Source organism: Panthera pardus, unplaced genomic scaffold, assembly GCF_024362965.1.
Source record: "Panthera pardus isolate Hobbes unplaced genomic scaffold, ASM2436296v1 HiC_scaffold_15, whole genome shotgun sequence".
Lineage (NCBI taxonomy): Eukaryota > Metazoa > Chordata > Mammalia > Carnivora > Felidae > Panthera > Panthera pardus.
Window position 1 is genome coordinate 3,119,917 of NW_026526710.1, and position 16,845 is coordinate 3,136,761.

The 16,845-nt window shown below is 39.3% G+C and overlaps 1 protein-coding gene and 1 non-coding gene across 13 annotated transcripts in view; one reads left to right on the top strand and one right to left on the bottom strand.

The window, feature by feature from the left end:
• The window catches only part of IFT81 (intraflagellar transport 81), a 206,117-nt gene that overhangs the window by 161,067 nt on the left and 28,205 nt on the right, over nt 1–16,845 (top strand). For 9 of the 12 annotated variants that reach the window (XR_008422110.1, XM_053902000.1, XM_053902006.1 and 6 more), the window contains 4 exons: nt 828–917; nt 12,269–12,355; nt 13,351–13,422; nt 13,507–13,596. Coding sequence is in view for 9 of the 12 variants with exons in the window: in XM_053902000.1 (XP_053757975.1) it covers nt 828–917; nt 12,269–12,355; nt 13,351–13,422; nt 13,507–13,596 (339 nt within the window). In the remaining 3 variants the exon portion in view is untranslated. The remainder of the gene's footprint in view (nt 1–827; nt 918–12,268; nt 12,356–13,350; nt 13,423–13,506; nt 13,597–16,845) is intronic. The other 3 variants (XR_008422111.1, XR_002085274.2, XM_053902008.1) reach the window with 1 other exon arrangement.
• Nucleotides 10,843–10,952, bottom strand: LOC128777195 (U6 spliceosomal RNA). The gene has a single exon (XR_008422378.1). It is a non-coding gene; the product is annotated as a U6 spliceosomal RNA (small nuclear RNA).

Below are 16,845 nucleotides of genomic sequence, written 5' to 3' on the forward strand. Positions count from 1 at the left end.
TTTTGAGAGAGAGAGAGAGCATGTGTGCACACAAGCAGGGGAGGGGCAGAAGGAGAGAGAGAATATCAAGCAAGCTCCATGCCCAGCACAGAGTCTGATGTGGGCCTCAGTCTCACAAACCATGAGATCATGACCTGAGCTGAAATCAAGAGTCAGATGCTTTAACCGACTGAGCCACCCAAGTGCCCCAATAATTGACATTTTATTTATTTTTTAAAGGTTTATTTATTTTTGAGAGAGAGAGTGCAAATGGGGGAGGGGCAGAGAGAGGGGGAGACAGAGGATCTGAAACGGGTTGTGAGCTGACATCAGCGAGCCCCATATGGGGCTCAAACTCATAAACCATGAGATCATGACCTGAGCTGAAGTTGGACAGTCAAATAACTGAGCATGCCCCAATAATTAACATTTTAAATAATTAAGTGCTGGGCGCCTGGGTGGCTCAGTCAGTTAAATGTCCGACTTTAGCTCAGGTCATGATCTCATGGTTCATGAGTTTGAGCCCCATTGGGCTCTTTGCTGTCAGCACAGAGCCTGCTTCAGATCCTCTGCTCCCCTCTCTTTCCGCCCTTCCCCCACTTGCACGCTTGCGCACACTCTCTCTCAAAAAAAAAAAAAAAACATTAAAAAAAATTTTTTTTTAAGTTAAATGCTGTTCCATATTACCAAATCAACATTTACTAAATCATTTTCCCATTGTTTGATGTTGAAATAATTTAGTCTTTTTACTCTTTTAAATAACACTTTAATAAATATATTTATGCATGTAGGTTTTTTGCTCTTTTGAATTCTTGTTTTAGATGTCATGTATTTTATTTAAATGACAGGTAAAAAAACTGAATTCACTGGTGTCTGAAAAGAAGTCAGCTCTAGCCCCAGTTATAAAAGAACTACGACAGTTGCGTCAGAAATGTCAAGTAAGTGAATCTGATTGTGCGATACTTTTAGCACCTGATCTTGTTAAGATGTGCTGGTTATAATCCTGAATATTTTACTTGAGTAATTTATAGAAAACAAACTATGATGATGATGATGATGATGATGATGATTCCACAAAAGAGTAATAACATGAACTTTGAAGTTTTTTATTTAATTTATGCTATTTGTTTTGTCAAATTATCGGGGGGAGGGGAGAGAGAAGGAGAAGGAATTTAAGCCGAAATCACAAGTGCAGCTAGATTAGATTTTTACTTTAAATCTGATGCATGTCAGAGCTATAAATATGAAGTCACGTTCTTCTGTGGCCAGGTAAAAGCTCAGAGTCTGCCAGCGAGTGGTGACAAGTTAACTTTAGATTAATGGACTCGCTTAGCTGGGGAGCAGGGCCAGGGGCAAACTACGATAGCTTGTGATAAGTGATGGAATACCATTACTTGGAAGCTAATTCTAACCACTGCTTTGAAGCTAAACTGTTAGAAGGTAAATGCCCTCCGCAGATCCAGATCAGATGGCCTCCGCCATCTGACATTAGCAGTTGTTATTTTATCACTCTCTGTGTAGTAATTTTAGGTTTGAATGTGGGTTGTACTGCATGTGCCTGAGTGTGGAACTATAAAATTCTTCACGAATGCCATCCATCAGAGCACAGTGAAAAATCACATGGACTTTGAAATCAGATAGACATCGTTTCCTTTTTATAGAAAATGCCATGGAGTCTGAGACAGGTTTAGTGACTTATCCAAATAGACAAATAGGCAGTGAGAGAGTTGGGGCTTGACTCCAGCATCTGTATTATCATATTTCAAATCTCCTGCTCATTCCATTACACATCGCTGCCATCACAAAAGAAGTGAGAGACAAGTCCCTATTCTCTCGAGTTCATACACTCATAGGTGAGATGAGACAAACGTGAAGAAATTCAAGAAAGACAAAAGATAAGCCAACTTTCTTAAGAAAAATATAGAAAAGAGGTGCCTGGCTGGCTCAGTCGGTGGAGCATCTGACTCTTGATCTCAGCATTGTGAGTTCAAGCCCTACTTTGGGCATAGAGCTTACTTAAGGAAGGAAGGAAGGAAGGAAGGAAGGAAGGAAGGAAGGAAGGAAGGAAGGAGGAAATATATAATCAGAATCATAATAAGAGGAAGCAAATGATGTGATTGTTAGGAAGGAAAAGTTTCAGAAAGGAGATTTTTGTGCAAAGTTTTGAGATTGAGGACATCAAGAATTGTTTTCATGGTTACATTCTAATCCGTTGATTTTCTTAAAGCTTTTCTTAAAGCAACTTGGAAACCAAAGGGACTGGTTATGTGTATTTCTAGTCATGATAAAATTTCTCCCTAATAGTAAGCTAATAAATCTATTTGTAAATAATTCTTTTATTAAATTCATTTATATATTTTTTCATTTATATATTAAATGAGTTTTATTGAAAGGATATTAAGGACAGTAAAGAAAAAGTGCTGTTATGGAATTCTAAGGATCAGAAACATAATCTGTCTGGAACAGGTACAGGTACCATAACCTGTACTCTTTATTGTTCATCTTACATGCTAAGACCTTCCTCTCTACATACTTTATGTTGAAATTTCACTAACTGTGCTATTTTCTTTGCATTTTCTAATTCAAATTCCTGGTGCAGCTCTTCTCTTTTGGGGGCAGTTTTTCATGCCCAACTATCTCATAGACTATTGGCTATCCTCAGGTCAGGTCAGGGGTCCATTCTTAGTCCAGCCAGCTATGCTTGTAAGGACAGGATGAGAAGAAAGGAGGGTAATATGGTACCAAGTATGGCTACCTAGAGAATTTTCCCTCTGGAGAGGCTATAGATATGTCAGTATTTTAATTGACATCTTTTAATACACCACCTGTTATCCTATTTGTAACAGCTGAACAGTGTTCATCTTGGCATTTCAGCCTTGTCCTCTCATATATACTTTTTTACATGGTTGGAATTTTAGTATATACTGCACTTAGTTTAAGGTTCTATTCAGACAGTGTAGATAGAATGATTAAGAACATGCACTACAGAATCAGGCAGACCCTGGATAACCTTGGGTAAATGACTTTATTCCTATAAACTTTAGTTTCCTCGTCTGTAAACTAGTCTCTTCTTAACAGGGTGGTTGTAAAGACTAAATGAAATAATGCATATAATGACTATGCAACAATGACTAATACATAAGAACTTTTTAAAAAGTATTTATCTGTCATGCCTGGGTGGTTCAGTTGGTTAAGTGTCCGACTCTTAATTTCAGCTCAGGTCATGCATGACCTGGTGGTTCATGAGATCAAACCCCACGTCAGGCTCTGTGCTGACATCGTGAGCCTGCTGGGATTCCCTCTCTAAATAAATAGATAAATAAATAGATAAATAAATATTTTTAAAGTATTTATTATAACTAATAAAGAGACTTTTAAAAGAAGGGATAGTATCTATTGCTTTTCAACCAAACTGTTTTCTGAGTAAACTAGATACCAGATCTTAAATCCTATAAAGTCATGTATTATAATAATGTAACCAAACCTGAAATTCATTTTCATGTGATTTAACTCAATTTCTCTGTATGTGACAGACTGCCTACCACTCCCATCACAAAGAAATGTACCCCTCTTACCACCAGTCCCAAATAATACAACTCTCCAGTTCTTTCCATATCATCAAGTCAGAGGGGTACCTAAGCCACATCAACATTTTCATCTCTGTCTTCTGCCGTGTTGAAAAGGCACTCTGCTAAGGACAAACACTGCATGATTCCACTTACATGAGGTACCCAGAGTAGTCATATTCACAGACACAGAGTAGAATGGTGGTTGTGGGGCCATAGCGAATAGGAAATTAAGTGCTTAATGGGGACAGAGTTTCAGTGTGGGAAGATGAAAAGAGATCTGGAGATGGAAGGTGGTGACGCCTGCATGACAATGTGTATGTATTTAATGCCACTGAAAAATGGTTTCAGTGGTGGGGCACCTGGGTGGCTCAGTCAGTTAAGCATCTGACTTTGGCTTAGGTCATGATCTCACAGCTTGTGAGTTCGAGCCCCACATCGAGCTCTGTGCTGACAGCTTGGAGCCTGGAGCCTGCTTTGGATTCTGTGTTTCCCTCTCTCTCTCTCTGCCCCTCCCCCACTCACACTCTGTCTCTCTCTCTCTCAAAAAATAAACATTAAAAAAATGTTTTTAATATTAAAAAAAATGGTTTCAGTAGTAATTTTTATTTTATGTATATTTTTACCACAATAAAAAAATCTTTTAGGGGCGCCTGGGTAGCTCAGTGGGTTAAGTGTCCCACTTTGGCTCAGGTCATGATCTAACAGTTTGTGAGTTCGAGCCCTGCGTCGGGCTCTGTGATGACAGCTCAGAGCCTCAAGCTTGCTCCCAATTGTGTGTCTCCCTCTCTCTCTGCCCCTTCCTCCCTCCCTCCCTCTCTCTTTCTCTCTCTCTCAAAAATAAATAAACATTAAAAATTATCTAAAAAAATCTTTTAAAAGGGGACAGGACTTGCCTGTTTGCATTAGCTGTTGTGTTTGTTTTTTTTTTTTCCCAGTGGTTGAGTTCATTGTATTTGGTGAGTGTCTGATGTTCATTTTGCTTATCTCCATATGTCAGTCTCCTGCATCCATGTATAGTTCTACTTTTATCCAGAAACCTTTTGTGATAAAAAGTATACTAAAAAAAAGAGGCTAGCCAAGTCATTGATTGTAAGCTCTTTTCAAATCTTAACTGAAATTCTTAATTGTTCTCTACTTTAAATATTATTTGGGTTTTTTTTAGAAGAAAGCATTTTTCTTCTATTTTTTTAAATGTTTATTTATTTTTGAGAGAGAGTGAGAGAGAGAGTACAAGAGGGGCAGGGGGAAAGAGAGGGAGATACAGAATCCAAAGCAGGCTCCAGGCTCTGAGCTGTCAGTACAGAGCCTGACACAGGACCCAAACTCACCACCTGTAAGATCATGACCTGAGCCGAAGTCAGACACTTAACCGACTGACCACCCAGGTGCCCTGAATATTATTCATTTTTATTTTTTTTTTTTAATTTTTTTTTTCAACGTTTTTTATTTATTTTTGGGACAGAGAGAGAGACAGAGCATGAACGGGGGAGGGGCAGAGAGAGAGGGAGACACAGAATCGGAAACAGGCTCCAGGCTCCGAGCCATCAGCCCAGAGCCCGACGCGGGGCTCGAACTCGCGGACTGCGAGATCGTGACCTGGCTGAAGTCGGACGCCCAACCGACTGCGCCACCCAGGCGCCCCTGAATATTATTCATTTTTAACTTGCATGTACTTACCACTCAGAACTACATAAATGTATTGTTAAAGTGCAGGACTACTTGAAAATACTTTATACTTCTTGCTTTAATGGGCAGCTCTGAAACATTTAGGAAACTTTATAGTGAATTGTTTATAGTGAACATTTCCTTTCTATTGTACTTGTATGTTCTAAATTTGAATAATAACAACTGTTTGAAAATTAGAGCACTGCAACTCCAGATGTATAACTTACATTTATCTAAATCTTTTATAATCACCTAGAATGAGAATAGCATCTTGAAAAGTGTTATGTTTATTTTCTTAGGAGTATGATAAATTACATGTAATTAAATGTCATAATACATAAAATTGCTAATATAATGGAAGAGCTAAAATGCTCATTTTAGAGTATAAAATCTGACAATTATTGATTTCACTGAGATATTTCTCATTGATCCCTTTTTCTAATAAAAGTAAAAACATGTTCTTGGTAAGAATTCAAACTGAAATTCTATACCCATTAAAAACACATCATTCACCAAGAAGCTTTAAATGATACATTTGAAAAGCTTGATCTGTTGAATACATGGAGAACCCAGTACTCAACAAATGGAAAATACATTCTTTTTAAGATCAAGTCACCAAAAAAAATTAGGTTGGCCTCTGATCTCTCCATGGCCACACTTAACCCTGGAAGACAGTAGAGCAGTATACTTTAAAAAGGGGAAGAATAGGGGCACCTGGGTGGCTCAGTCGCTTAAGCGTCCGACTTCGGCTCAGGTCACGATCTCGCAGTATGTGAGTTCGAGCCCCGCGTCGGGCTCTGTGCTGACTGCTCAGAGCCTGGAGCCTGTTTCAGATTCTGTGTCTCCCTCTCTCTCTGCCCCTCCCCTGTTCATGCTCTGTCTCTCTCTGTCTCAAAAATAAATAAACATAAAAAAAAAATAAAAAAATAAAAATAAATAAATAAAAAGGGGAAGAATAGAAATTATCTCTCTCTCTACACTCCCCAGAAGTAAAACAGGTCCTTATGTGTTTTCCAGAAATTTCCTGAGAACAAATGAATGGATAATTATTTATTGGCTGCCTAAAGTTTGTTCTACTCTCCAGAAAGACAAAGGCTTTTTTTGGTGGTGGCAGACAGAATTAAACTCTCACTGATATTAAGAACAAAACATCTGCTTCCTTTTGTTTGCATTTGCCTACTGTACTTTTGCCCATCTTTTGCTTTTAACTTTTTATTTATTTTTTTTAATTTGTTTTTAATGTGTGTTTTTTTGAAGGAGAGAGAGACAGAGTGTCAGTGGGGGAGGGGCAGACAGAGAGGGAGACGCAGAATCCAAAGCAGGCTCCAGGCTCCGAGCTGTCAGCACAGAGCCCCACGTGGGGCTGGAACTCAAAAACCGTGAGATCGTGACCTGAGCCGAAGTCAGACACCCAACTGACAGCCACCCAGGCGCCCCTGCTTTTAACTTTTTAAAAATTATCTTGTTGTAGGTGTCTCTGAATAGGTCTTGAATTGGGTTTTGGTATGCGATATAATCTGAAGGGTTTGTTTTAATAAGTAAGTTTAGACCCTTTAACTTTATTGATATGCAGACATATTTGATCTTAGTACATGTTATGTGTAGCTTTTGATTTTTTTTAAGTTTGTTTATTTTGAGAGAGGCAGAGAGCGAGCAGGGGAGGTACAGAAAGAGAGGAGGAGAGAGAATCCGAAGCGGGCTCTGTGCTGACAGCAGAGAGCCGGACATGGGGCTCGAGAGAGAACCGCGAGATCATGACTGAGCCGAAGTCAGACGCTAACCGACTGAGCCACCCAGGTGTCCGTAGCTTTTGATTTTAAAGCCCCCCAAAAAATCCTGGGGTTTGTTTTGTTTTGTTTTGTTTTGTTTTCATTTTCTCTCTCGTTTTTTTCTCCTTGTCCCTCTCCCTCATCCTCCCTGTATGTGTTTCTGGCTTGTGGTTTTGGTCTGGTGGTGATATTTGTAACGCTACCATTAATCATCCATTTCTATAGGTATTATCTATTAATCCCCACTGTGAGCAGTGATGAAATTAGTTTTTTTCCTCTTCCTTTTCCCCTCCTTCCCTCTCTTTTAGTACTTGAATTTAGTCAATCATATTGTCTCTTTTACTATTTGCCTTTATACTTTTAATATACTTATAACTTGATTCATCAGATTTAAATTATATCTGTTGATATTCCCCCACTCACCCCTAGCAATTAAAAATTGAGGAAACCAGCTTATTTATTCTACCTTCCACTTTCTTTTCCCTTTCCCTTCCCTGCAGATTTTGTAGTGTCATTTCTACATTGTCAGGGCATGTAACATTTACATTCTCTTCTATTACCCTGGTTCCCACTTGTGTTTTCAGTGTTAAACCTGTAATTATTAGATTCAGTGCTCATTACCAATCCTTTCACTGCCCTTTTTCCTAATTTTTATTGTCTGTGATTTGTCCTCTAGGAGAATCCTCAAAAAAAACCTCACAAGAACAATATTCCCTAATGAGTTCTTGCATGTTCCAGAGTTTCTTGCCTTAAATATTTAAAAATTAGCTTGACTGAGCATAAAATCTTTACGTTGTGCTTTCTTTCCTTGAGAATTTTTAAAGTATACTGCTCTACTGTCTTCCAGGGTTAAGTGTGGCCATGGAGAGATCAGAGGCCAACCTAATTTTTTTTTGGTGACTTGGTATTAAAAAGAATGCGTATTTTCCATTTGTTGAGTACCGGATTCTCTATGTGTTCATCAGATCAGGCTTTTCAAATGTATCACCTACAGCTTCTTAGTGAATGGGGAGTTGTTTCATGGGTATAGAATTTCAGTTTTACAAGATGAGAATAGTTCTGGAGATTGGCTGCACAGCACAGCGAGTGTACTCAGTACTTAACTGTACATTTAAAAATGGTTACGATGGTAAATTTTATGTTACTTTGCCAGAATTAAGAAAAAGATTCCTGATTAAAAAAAAAAAAACCTTCCTGGTAAATTATTCATTTTATCATTTTTTTTATTCTCTTTATTCCTGCTAAGGTTTTGGTCTAAGATTTTTATTTTGTCTGCTATTAATGTAAGTATGCCAGCTTGCTTTCTTATGATTAGGATTGCCTGGTATATCTTTTTATTTCTGTTTTCTTTTAGCTTTCTGTGTCCTTACTTTTGTCATATGTCTCATAAACAGCATATAGCTAGATCTTATGTGGGTGGTTTCTTCATTCAGTTTGAGAATCTGTCTTTTAATTGGTGTATTTAATACCATTTACATTTACTTTTAGTATTGATACGTTGGGATTTATTTCTGTTTTGTACATCCGGTTTACTGTGCTTTTTCTTTGCTGCTTCTTTCCTGCCCTTCATCGCATCACTCTGTGTTCTTTTGTCTTCTTTGTTCCCTTTATTTACTTTTCTATCTTCTATTCTGGTATTGTTATTCCTAAATTTTTAACATATATTTTCATGACTTAATGAATTCTAAATCTAGTAGGCATCTCCTGAACAATACAGGGACCTTAGAATAGTTTAACACCCTCTCTTGCCTTACATGTGTGTTGTTATCCTCTAGTAGTTTATTTCCATTTTATTTCTTCCTCTCTTTTTTTTAGTAGGCTCCACACCCAGAGTGGAGCCCAACACAGGGCTTGAACTCATGACCCTGAGATCAAGACCTGAGCTGAGATCAAGGGTCGGATGCTTAACCGACTGAGCCACCCAAGCACCCCTATTTCTTCATCTCTAAAAGTAGTTGTCGGGTGGTCATTACTTATAATCACTATTTTATACAGTCATTTCCTGCTTAGATTGACTCACAAATTTAACCCTTCTCACCATTGTTTCTTACATTTTAACCCTTCCTTCTGGATTCAGTTTCTTTCTTCCTGAAATTAAATTTCCTTGTTTTTTTTCTTTTAGCAATTCTCTCAGTAAAGAATCATCACTATAAGTAAACCACCTTTTTTTTTTTCTTTAATAATGGTTTGTTCATTGCTTTCTGGTTTCTCTTGTGTTGAAAAGTCTGCCATCAGTTTAATTATCATTTCTTTTTAGGTAATATCTTGCCTATAATTGGTTATAATATTTTTATTTTTGTCTTTGGTGTTGTCCAATTTCACTACTGTGATCTAAATACAGATTTAGTTTTATTTGCTCTGCTGGATTTTGTGGTTTTTGTCTTCCATTAATTCTAGGAGAATTCTCCATGATATCTTCAAATATTCTCCGCCCTGTTTTCTTTAGTTCATTCTCCAGCGACTGCTATTATTTGCAGTTAGGCATACTTATGACCCTGTGGGGATGACAGGGGATGTCTGTCCCCTATTGCATGACTTTGTCTTCATATTTTTATCTTTTTTGTCTCTCGGTGATGAATTTTAAATAATTTCTTCAGCTCTGCTTTTGAGTTCATTCTTTGTATCTTCTGAGCTGTGTCTAATTTCACATTTATACCATTTAATTTTTAATTTCGATGACTATTTTTTCATTTTTGTCTATTTTTACTCACTGTACTTTTTTTCTTAATCTTTTGTTTTCAGTTCCCTTTTTATGACTTTGTTTCAAGCACACTTTCTTAATAGACTTGTCTCTAGTATCCAAAGTTCCTGGAGGTGTAGTCCCGCTGTTTTTTATATCTTCTGATCCTCACACATAAGGATTGATTGTTTCCTTGTGTATTTATACTTTTGGATTGTGAGCTTATCTTTAGTAGGGTTTTGTCTTCTGAATCCCAGCAGCTAGGATGGAGCATGTGTCCCTCCAGAATGGCTTTGCAGTTGGCTCTCCTGGTGTTTTGGGAATATGACAAGCTCAGAGCTAATTTTGAGTTGATGTCTTGGCTTGGAAGTTTGTGTAGGAAAGGGTAGATTTGAATGAATCTGCCCAAGGATGGGCCCTTCTCTCCAGCTGCCCCTGCAGCAGCACAGGTGCATTTTCTGATCAGTGTAGCCATCAGACTCATAGGCCACACATGCACACACACACAAAAGCGACCATCTGCTATAGCACCTTCATGTCATTGAGAGTCCCAGCTGCTGCTACAGCCACTGTTGCCCCTCCTCCCATTTATGGTGGGAATGACCATCACCCACAAGAGTCTGAAATATCTGTAGGTCCCTTTGATACATAAAAGCCACAGCTCCTTTTTATAACCAGTTTCTTTTTTCCAATAAAAATTAAAAGGATTTTAACTTCCAAGCGTTTTTTTGAGACAGCACAACTAACACAATGAAAATCAGAACATCTTATTAATAAATGTAACAACAAACCAAAGTAATTTTGAGCATAAGTTAACCCATTTATTATAGGCTAGTGATGTTTGAAATGGTAGAGCTTCCACTGGTCTTTCGATTCCTTCAGATGTTACTGTGACGGCAGAAGTGGTGTTGTAAGCCCGGCCCCACCAGCTACCTTTTTCATGCGGGAACCACGGTGCCAGATCCCCACAGCTCGTCTTTTCATCTTGGTTTTGCCACAGAGCAAGCAAATGTACTTGGCATGCTGGCTTATTTCAATTTTCTTCACCGTTTTCCTGAAGGAGGCACCATAATGGAGCCCATATTTACCTATGATTCTGACCTTCTGACCTTGGTGCATTTAGCCATGTCACCACAAACTAGGGCTGGGCCTGGAGACAGCTCCTACCAGGTTGGTTTTGTTTTGATATGGAAGCTTCACAAGTTTGCAGTTCATCCTTGCACAGAAACGCCATGCTAATCTTCTCTGTATCATTCCAATTCTTAATATATGTGCTGCCACAGCAAGCACCCCACCGGTTTTTTATACTATGCTAGTCACCCCAAACCAGATGCAGTCCCACACAACAAAGGAAGCACACACAACATTACCCATTCGTGTTCACTCTCCTGTTCCTTCCCCAGAAAACTGCTGCGTGAAACCAAGGTCATTCTGAGGCTGGCTTGCTTCATTCCAAGCCTGGTGTTAACCCTTTACACCCAGCCGCCCAGGTTGAAAAACAGCCTGGATTCTATGGGGTTCTCAGTTCTAACTTCCCACTCTGTCGTCTGCCCTCCCTGGATATTAGAATCACTCCATTACTGAGATTGACTGCTCCCAGCTTCCTTCCCCAAGGGCAGCCACAGTGTGTCATCCTTCATTTCTGGCCCTGGTAATTCCTCTTCCTTCCTGAGAAGTTCATTTCAGCTCTGGATTTGAAAAGATGTTTGCTCCACCTTATCAAGCATTTGTAGATATTTTTAGCATTTCCAGTATTTATAGATGATTTTCAGGTTATCTAATCCGGAATATTACAATTAGAAGGAAGTTTGAAACTACTCAAACAGCCTGAATTCAAATTCTGACACTCCTTTTCTTTAGTATAATCTTTGACAAAGTATGTGGCTTCCATGAACTTTCTCCAAGCATGATATGGGGGTATTAATACCTACCTCAAGGGGTTGTGGTGAGATTGAGTTACTGACATGGGTAAGCTCAAAGGCCCTACCGTGGTTTCCAAAGTTCTGACCAAGCCCCTGCCAAAGCATTCAGCATCTTCTCGCACTTTCCAGACATACTCCAGTATAATAAACTACTTGTTCGTTCTGAATTGTTCTTCTCTCTGGCTTCCAAGCCTTTATACACAGTGTTCTTTTTTTCTGAACATTCTCCTCCCTTGTTCACCTTCCCCCTAGCTATTGTACTAATCCTTCATCCCTCAACTTAGGTATCAGTTTCTCTATCACTGCTGATCTCCAAACCTGGGTTAAGTCCTGTGAGAGTCCCACGTTCTCCTATAACACTTACATTTGCCCATCATACCACTCAACAGGCTGTTTACTTGTCTGAACATACTTTAGGGGAAGGATTTTGGCTGTTTTGCTCACTGTTGTATCCCAGCTCCTAATAAAGAGCCTGGCACACAGCTCAATACATGGTAGCTATTATTTTTATCAGCATCTTCATCTGTCATAATTCTCAAATGTCTGATTGTTGTATAAATAACTCTTAAGTATGCCAAGAAGCTTAGAGTTAAGTTACAAGACTGACAAGGGCATGTATTGTTTCAGAGCCACATTTTAGGCCTTTGTTTTTCACTTATTCAGTCATTTATCCTTTCATACTAGGAACTAACCCAGGAGTGTGATGAAAAGAAATCCCAGTATGATAGCTGTGCAGCAGGCCTCGAAAGCAATCGGTCCAAATTAGAACAGGTAAGAAGATAGTTTTTATTTTTTCACAACTTAGCAGAAACTGCCTGTGTATGCATGTTTTCACTACCCTGACATCAAAAGATTCCCAAATCTTTACCCTCATTCTCTGAGCCTGTCCCCTAAGCTCGAGAGATCTTTATTTCTTCAGACGTGATGCATACACACCAAATTCTCCATCTGTACCACAACCACCAAGGTCCAGGCCACAAGCAGGTGTCTCCCACAGTAACCCAGCACTGCTCTCTTACCTTCACCCTTGCCTTCCTAAGGTTTTTTTCTCTATAGAGCAGCCAAAGAAACCTGTGGAAAACTTAGGCCACCCTCCACTAGCTTCCTACTGCACTTAAAACCTGACTTCCAAACTATGGTCTGCAAGGCCCACCTGCCTCCTGAACTTCATGTTCATGTGCTGTTCTCTTCATCCACAGGGCCACAGCCACACTGGCCTTCTTCTTGCACATCAGACAAGCTAAGCTTGTTTTCACCTCATGGCTTTTGCTTGTGCTCTTCTCTCTCTGGGACACTCTGCCTCTAGCTCTTTACCTTGATCTCTCCTGCTCATCATCAGGTCTCAGCCTGAATGTCACCTCCTCCTGGAGGTCTTCTCTGATCATCCTATCTAATGTTGCCTGTTGGGTCGCCCTATCACATTCTACTACAAACTACCTTCATTACCTATCTCCTTGTTTATGCCTATTTCCTCTACTTGAATGAGAGCAAGGGCCTATAGTCTTATTCACCGTTGTGTCCCCAGCACCTAGCACAGAGTTGGGCACATGGTGGGTACTTAATAAATTAATAACTGAACCTGTAGGTTTTGGAGCAATAGGAGTAGTCTTTAGAAAAGATTGCAACCTAGTCTGTGATGGCAAACAAAATTATAATCACAAAAGAAGAAATTACTCTGATGGCATTTTGTTGTACATTTAAAGTCATCCTTTCTGCATTTGATTATTCTTTCAATAATGTTGCCCGTTTAAAATTATATATTGTAGGAAGTCAGAGGACTCCGTGAAGAATGTCTTCAGGAAGAAAGTAGATACCATTACACAAATTGTATGATTAAGGTAAAATAAAGAAAGAGGATCAAGAATTTTTCTGAGATTTTTCTGTATCAAGGACTTAACCTAAAATTTAATCTTTCCACTTAGAACCTAGAAGTACAACTTCGTCGTGCTACTGATGAGATGAAGGCTTACGTTTCTTCTGATCAACAAGAAAAAAGAAAGGCAATTAGGCAAGTAATTCTGTTGTTTCTATATTGAGTTACTTAACGTTTTCACCTATAGAAGTTTCTTTTTACTTTTACTAATGTCTGTATTTAAACTCCAGTATAGTTCTTGTCGTGTTACATTAGTTTCCGGTGTCCAACATAGTGATTCAGCAATTCCATACATACTCGGTGCTCATCATAATTGTACTCTTAATCCCCATCACCTGTTTCACCCATCCCCCTCACCCACCTCGCCTCTGGGAACCATCAGTTTGTTCTCTAGAGTTTCGAGTCTGTTTCTTGGTTTGTCTCTCTCTCTCTTTCTTCCTTTGTTCATTTGTTTTGTTTCTTAAATGCCACATATGAGTGAAATGATATGGTGTGTGTCTTTCTCTGACTGACTTATTTCACCTGGCATTGTACTCTCCAGCTGCATCCATGTTGTTGCAAATGGCAAGGTTTCATTCTTTTTTATGGCTGTAGAAGTTTTATACATAAGATGGAATTACTAAATTGGGGGTACTTAAATAAGCAGATATTAAGACATTACTTAGGATTAAATCTTGTTAAATATCTTCCTGATACTCCAGCCCTACTAAGTAGGAATACCTGTAATTTACTTTCTGGATTGCTTGATTTTTTATCATGGCAAAAAAAAAACGATATAAAATTTGCCATGTTGGGGCACTGGGTGGCTCAGTAGGTTGAGCGTCCGACTTCGGCTCAGGTCATGATCTCGCGGTTTGTGAGTTCAAGCCCCGCATCAGGCTCTGTGCTGACAGCTCAGAGCCTGAAGCCTGCTTCGAATTCTGTGCCTCCCTCTCTCTCTGCCCCTCCCCTGCTCATGCTGTGTCTCTCTCTGTCTCAAAAATAAATAAAACATTTTAAAAAAATTAAAATTTGCCATGTTTACTATTTTCTTTAATTTTATTTTTAATTTTTTTAAATTTACATCCAAATTAATTCGCATATAGTGCAACAATGATTTCAGGAGTAGATTCCTTAATGCCCCTTACCCATTCAGCCCATCCCCCCTCCCACAACTCCTCCAGCAACCCTGTTTGTTCTCCATATTTATGAGTCTCTTCTGTTTTGTCCCCCTCCCTGTTTTTATATTATTTTTGTTTCCCTTCCCTTATGTTCATCTGTTTTGTCTCTTAAAGTCCTCATATGAGTGTAGTCATATGATTTTTGTCTTTCTCTGGCTGACTAATTTCACTTAGCATAATACCCTCCAGTTCCATCCATGTAGTTGCAAATGGCAAGATTTCATTCTTTTTGATTGCCAAATAATACTTCATTGTGTGTGTGTGTGTATATATATATCTATATATCTCTATATATATAGAGAGAGAGATATATAGATATATATATCACATTTTCTTTATCCATTCATCCATTGATGGACATTTGGGCTCTTTCCAAATAGCCAAAGTAGGCTATTGTTGATAGTGCTGCTATAAACATGGGGGTGCATGTGTCCCTTCAAAACAGCACACCTGTATCCCATGGATAAATGCCTAGTAGTGCAATTGCTGGGTCCTAGGGTAGTTCTATTTTTAGTTTTTTGAGGAACCTCCATACTGTTTTCCAGAGTGGCTGCACCAGCTTGCATTGTCACCATCAATGCAGAAGAGATCCTCTTTCTCCGCATCCTCACCAACATCTGTTGTTGCCTGAGTTGTTAACGTTAGCCACTCTGACAGGTGTAAGGTGGTACCTCATTGTGGTTTTGATTTGTATTTCCCTGATGATGAGTGATGTTGAGCATTTTTTCATGTGTTGGTTGGCCATCTGGATGTCTTCCTTGGAGAAGTGTCTATTCATGTCTTTTGCCCATTTCTTCACTGGATGATTTGTTTTTTGGGTGTTGAGTTTGATAAGTTCTTTATAGATTTTGGATACTAACCCTTTATCTGATATGTCATTTGCAAATATCTTCTCCCATTCTGTCGGTTGCCTTTTAGTTTTGCAGATTGTTTCCTTCGCTATGCAGAAGCTTTTTATTTTGATGAGGTGCCAGTAGTTCATTTTTGCTTTTGTTTCCCTTGCCTCCAGAGACGTGTTGAGTAAGAAGTTGCTGTGGTCAAGATCAAAGAGGTTTTTGCATGCTTTCTCCTCAAGGATCTTGATGACTTCCTGTCTTACATTGAGGTCTTTCATCCATTTTGAGTTTATTTTTCTGTATGGTGTAAGAAAGCGGTCCAGGCTCATTCTTCTGCATGTCGCTGTCCAGTTTTCCCAGCATCACTTGCTGACAAGACTGTCTTTATTCCATTGGATATTCTTTCCTGTTTTGTCAAAGATTAGTTGGCCATACGTTTGTGCATCCATTTCTGGGTTCTCTATTCTGTTCTATTGATCTGAGTGTCTGTTCTTGTGCCACATGTTTACCATTTTTAGGTGTATAATTCAATTGCATTGATCACATTCACAGTGTTAATGCAACCACCACCGCTATGCAATACCAAACCTTTTTTTTTTTTTAATATTTATTTATTGTTGAGAGACAGAGAGAGAGAGACAGAGCATGAGCATGGAAGGGGCAGAGACAGGAGAAGACACAGAATCTGAAGCAGGCTCCAGGCCCTGAGCTGTCAGCACAGAGCCCGATGCGGGGCTCGAACTCACAAACTGAGACCATGACCTGAGCCGAAGTTGGACGCTTAACCGACTGAGCCACCCAGGTGCCCCTATAATACCAAACCTTTTTCATCACTCTAAACAGAAACTCTTATAATCATTAAACAGTAATTCCCCATTCCCCTTCCCCAGGAAAAATATAATTTCATAGTTCCTTTTTTTTTTAAATATTTTATTTATTTTTAAGGCAGAGAGAGACAGAGCGTGAGTGGGGATGGGGCAGAGAGAGAGAGGGAGACACAAAATCAGAAGCAGGCTCCAGGCTCTGAGCTGTGAGCACAGAGCCTGACGCGGGCTCGAACTCACAAACTGTGGGATCATGACCTGAGCCTAAGTCAGACGCTTAACCAACTGAGCCACCCAGGCGCCCCAACATAGTTCCTTTTTTTATAAGCATTCAGATTGGTCTATTTTTAAAGTCCCACATGACCTGGACTCTAGTCATCTGCCTGTTCACTGTGCAGTGTGAGTGCATTACAGTGAGAAGCTGTGTGTCTGCAGTGTACCAGCCTCAGAACAAGGAAGGGTGTGTAAATATCACTCGTCCTTATATGGTGTTTTTTTTTGGTAATCCAAGCTTGCAGCATTCTGTAATATATCAAATCAAATACGGCCGGGGCGCCTGGGTGGCTCA